The 5,206-nt window shown below is 48.5% G+C and overlaps 1 protein-coding gene across 1 annotated transcript; it reads right to left on the minus strand.

Moving 5' to 3' along the window:
• Positions 1 to 1,283: 1,283 nt before the first annotated feature.
• On the minus strand, positions 1,284 to 3,449 carry LOC147640551 (uncharacterized). The gene is made up of 2 exons (XM_086812880.1): positions 1,758 to 3,449; positions 1,284 to 1,629 (listed from the first exon to the last, which is right to left on the minus strand). Exon 1 carries the CDS (start codon positions 3,305 to 3,307, stop codon positions 2,351 to 2,353), a length of 957 nt encoding a protein of 318 aa, XP_086669006.1. The 5' UTR covers positions 3,308 to 3,449; the 3' UTR covers positions 1,284 to 1,629; positions 1,758 to 2,350.
• Positions 3,450 to 5,206: the final 1,757 nt, after the last annotated feature.

A 5,206-nucleotide genomic window follows, 5' to 3' on the forward strand; every position in this document is an offset into this window, starting at 1 on the left:
TGGATGCTGCCCAAGTCTCATAATCTTACTGCAACCTCCTCTTGGTCTGTCATCCTTCAATACAAACTTGGATTGTGAAAAGGAAAGAGAGAGAGAGAGAGAGAGAGAGAGAGAGAGAGAGAGAGAGAGTATTCCTGTCCCTGTAACAGGGCGAGACCAGATGGTTGCTGAAAACAGGAAAATGGTGCAGTAAAATCAGATCTCTTTTCTTCCAAAAATTTGAGAATATATGCATCTACAGACTGGAGGACAAACTGTGATGACTTGGCTCAAGCACCAACCATATAAGGGATATCGAATGGTTGGATAAAGATCTTCACTAGAACATCATATGTAAAGGCTAATTTTTAATCCATATCAAATGCAGTTGACAAACTTACACTAAAAAACAAGCACTGTCTAGTTCTAGCGATAGATCAGGTTGTCTGTTCATAGGTCAGTTGCTATATAGCCAGCAGTTCCCTGTCCGAGCTGCCTTTCCAGCCAGCCTCTATGTGCTAGCTTGCATTGGGTCCCCTATCCCCGACCCTGATCCAAGCACTTCCTATGTTGATCCAATATGCACCTGCAGAGTTTGTGACTTCCTATTTGGTTTCCAAAGTAGCCAAAAATGTCAATCACTGTTAAAATCTGCTATATATATGTGTAGTTTAAAAAAAAAACAGTTACCCTGCAGCCCTTAAAAGAAAGAGCAAGAATGATAGGCCAGTTTCATACGCCGTTTTATCATACGTTAGCAAACGTTTGCTTCACCAATCATGCGAGTATGATAGGAACTATGGTCAAACATCATGTGAGCTTGTGCAATTCAACTACTATTAGAAAGGCAAGTGAAAAGCCTGCACATTGACAATGATAAGCAGCATAAAACATCATTCCTTAGGAATGAAAACACATGCTGGCAGAAAATAGTTTGATCATCTGAACTGAATAGCAGATATTGATTACAGCTTTCAGGTGCCATTAGACCTATCCATGATTCTTGCATACGTAGATAAAATCAGATTGCATATCGAACAAGTCACATGAAAGAGAATTTGAAACTCGTCCTTAACTTTCTTAGCAATGAACAAAGGCATACACATGAGGAGTCTGCCAAATAAAACTGACGATCACTGAAAATATGAAGGAATGCATCCCACATGCTGAAAGCATGCTCTCCTAGGATCTGCAAGCAGAACCTCTCCTAGTAGGATGTAGCTTTCCTCAACATCCATGGAGGGAATGTACTTTTCCATGAAGATACTTTGCTAGAAAAACAACCACAAGAAAAGGTGCAGCTCTTGGATCAGAATATGGAGCTGACTGCCCCCATTTTAAAAAACCTCGCTTACAAGATACATTTGAGCAAACGATCCACCAACAATACAAGACAGGGAGAGCAAAGCCCTGCCTCCAATGCTCGCTAGTAATTTGCACTATCAAGGTGTATCAATCTGTGGCATTCCTTGCAGCTTCTGAGATTCAATCTGCCTAAGGAAACAGGGCTCTCCCATGAATTCCTACCATTCTCCAAGCTGCCGCCTCCATCCTGAAGGATCTCCTTTAGCAAGTAACCATACTAAGCATGTGTGCTAGCCTTAACAACCCTTGGGCCTGTATCTCTGTGTTCTCCATGTTGCCACGTACCTAAGAGAAGGAAAAAAACATTCAACATACCGGTACCCCTGACCAAAAGTAAGATGTTTGGCCGTTCTAATTTGAAGCATTACAGCACATTCCATATTTCATAAACGAATGTTGAAAATGAGTTCAACCTGGCTCAACAAGCTGTCTACTTTTCTTTTCTTTTTCCAAGTTGAGATCCTACTGATCAGTCTGCAATACAGCTCCTCACCCTGCTCAACCCTGCTGGGAGCTAGGACAGGATGCACCACGCCGGTAGGCGATGAAGGACTGGATGTCCACTGGCTTCCCAACTCAACTACGAAGCCACAGACCAACAAATGTCTACTTGTCCCCAACAGTTATAAAGTTGGGCAATATCTCCGGCTTTCTAAACCCCAGACACCTTGAAGAGCGAGAGAAGTTTTGAAAACTCTTGCAAGATGATTATCATAAGCGAAAAGGTAGCACTCTGCAGAGATGATAGCTTCTGGAGACAAACAAGCTAACATCCAGCTACATGATCGAAGCATAGAGTTAAATGTCATTCATTTCGATCTTCACATGCCTGATTTTTTCTCTCATCTTTTGAGTTTTGCACAGTATGAAAGGAAGTCTATATCTATCACAAAATAAAGTGGATGCACAGGACCAGTTCAGGACTAAACGATAACTTACAACAGGTAGAACGGCTGCAAAAGACAAAATCATGACTACCCGTGCACAGATACTTTGAAAGACCTGGTTAATCCTCCTGTGATTGGGGTTTCTTGCTCTTTTTGCTGCTGATTAAAGCCTTGGTGAACAAGTCAGCAATCTGTTTCTGTGAGTCAAGGACCATCTCCGTGCGCCTCAGTTCCATGTCGGCTCGGAACCGCTCGGTATCCCTCTGCATCTGGATCTTCATCTGTTCCATCCGAAGGAAACCCTCTCCCAGGGAGCGGATCACAGACACCAGTTCTGAGAATGGTGTAGCCTCAGTCTGCCTGAGGAGGCCCGTACTGCCGGGCTTGTCGGAAACCCTAGGGCTTCTGTGGTCGTCCCTCTTGGTGAAGGCATTGGGGGCGTCGTAGAGGCCGTGCTTCCTGTTGAGAGAGGAGTACGAGCCATCGTTATCGTCGACGAGAGCGTCCTGATGATGATTATAATGATGATGACGTCGCTTGCGGTTGGAGAAGACCTTCGGAGGAGGCTGGTCGGAGTCCTCTCCATCTTCGTCCAAGCTCATAGCGGATTCATGGTCCTGCAGCTCCCTGCCGGCGCCGAATCTCTTCTGTATCTCCAGATCTGCAAACGGCAAGGCCGCCTTGACGGCTCCCGCGGCCGCTTCTGCAGCGGCGGCAGGACCCCTCTCCATGACGTCCATCCGCTCGAAGAAGGGCCAGCGGGAGGAGCCCGGGCCTTTGCGGAGGAAGAGCTGGCGCTCTGCTCTGTACTTGCGGCGGAGCTTCTCAACCTTGTGGCGGCACTGCACAGAGGACTTCTCGGTGGCGTCGGGGTGACCTGCGCAGCGCGCAGCGAGCGACTCCGCGACCTCCTCCCAGTGGCGCGTGCGAAGCTGACCGCGCTTAAGGGCATACCACTTCTCCTGGTAGGCGTCGATAAGGTGCAAGGTCTCTATGGGGGTCCATGTTCCTGGGGGCTTCTTGCCCGCCTGCTCCTGCTGCTGCTCGTCCTGCGGCTCAGCATCGTCGGAGGCCATGGTTTACAAGGCAGGAGAGCAGGGGATGAAGGGAGACAGGGCCAGGCAGCGGAGGGGAAGGGGGCAGAATTGAAGGGGTGGTGCTCAGCCGGCGGTGTAGCGGTGGCGCGTCCTTCAACTCCCATTGCCTCACACCGGAATCGACGGCATCGGCAAGAGCCCGCTCTTGTCCGCTGCACCAGCAGCGCCCCGGGGGACCAGCTTGCGCTGTTCCACATCAGACCGGGGCACACCCCCGGCCTCCATTCGCTTCCCTCCCAGCAATTTCAAGCACTTTTTAACTCTCTTTTCAAAGTCCTTTTCATCTTTCTGTCGCGCTACTTGTATCAATCTACTTCTCGTATTTAGTCTTGGATGGAATCTACCACCCACTTACGGCTGCATTCCCAAACAGCCTGACTCGTTGACGGTGCCTCGTGGAGAGCGACAGGGTCCGAGGTCGATGGGGCTCTCATCCTCTCCGTTGCCCCTTTCCAGGGAACTTGGGCCCGGTCCGTATCGCAGAGGACGCCTCTCTAGACTACAATTTGCACGGCGAAGCCGCATGATTCTGAAGCTGAGCTCTTTCCAGTTCGCTCGCCACTACTAGGAAAATCCTCGTTAGTTTCTTTTTTTCCGCTTAGTGATATGCTTAAACTCAATGGGTAGCCTTGCCTGATTTGAGGTCCGTTCGTTCGACCGTGGGCGGCGAGGGGCACTCGTCCCCTCCTCTCTCGCTCGCAAGCCCTTTCTCAAGCACTATCACGCAGCGAGCCAGCCATAGAAGCCCACGAAAGCACTTTTCGAGGGGAGCATTATCACCCTTGTGACTAGTCGTCGTTGCACGATGCCATCGATGCATTTCAGTTGACCGTGGTAGCACGTTCGCCCCGTCGCGCCCTCGTGTGCATGGGGGACCACGATGTTTGTTGTTGATGGCAAAGTTTGTGGAGCAGTTGGCACAACACTTTGTTATAGTACTTTCAACTTGGTTGTTGGCGCACGAGGGTAATAGGCACACGATTTGCCATGGAAAATTTGATAGTGATTGAGGAGGGTGGCGATGAGGTGATTGACGAAGTGAGTGCCACGATCACTTGTGATTTCTACAGGGCACCCGAATCTTGCGAAGATGTACTCGTACAAGAAGTTGGCCACTGTGTTGGCGGTGTAGTCGGAGCTAGCAGTGGCCTTGACCCATTTGGTAGCATAATCTGTGGCGACCAAGATGTATTTGCGGTTCCGTGGTTGTCCAAGAGGGTCAATTGGCCCCAAAAAATCCATAGCCCACCTTTCAAAGGGAAGGTAGCCTATACCAATGTGGAGGGGGTGATTATATTGACGGTTGTGGGCTTTGGTCCACACTGCTGACAAGTATCGCAAGATTTTAGCATAGTTAGTGCAATCTTTGAACATAGTAGGCCACCACATATTAGAATGAAGAAGACGATGAGTAGCAGCAGCATAACCAGGGTGGTGTCCCCCACTTGGATCATCATGTGCATCTGCCACCAAATATGAAACTTTATGAGGGTTGACACATTGGCGTGAAATTCCATCTGGGCATGAGAGGTAGAGTTGTCCACTTATGAGATGAAAAGGACGACTCTTGAGAAGTAGGCATCACTTTTGTTTGGTTGAAAGACTACAAGGATAGGACCCGTTATAGAGAAGAATAAGTATATTTGCATACCATGTAGGATCAACATCTACATGGAAGAGAGGAGCGTCTGGCAAATCATCATTGATACTTGTTGGTGTAGGAGCTTCACCCGTGGTGACCCTAGAGAGGTGGTCAGCCATGACATGCTGGTAGCTGGCCCTTAGCACAATTTCAAAATCAAACTCCTGAAAAAGTAGAAGCCACCTCCATACACCACCTACTACCTTTGGCTTATTGAGCAAATATTTAAGTGCATG

Source organism: Cibotium barometz, chromosome 2 (genome assembly GCF_041138505.1).
Source record: "Cibotium barometz isolate CiBa-2024 chromosome 2, ASM4113850v1, whole genome shotgun sequence".
Lineage (NCBI taxonomy): Eukaryota > Viridiplantae > Streptophyta > Polypodiopsida > Cyatheales > Cibotiaceae > Cibotium > Cibotium barometz.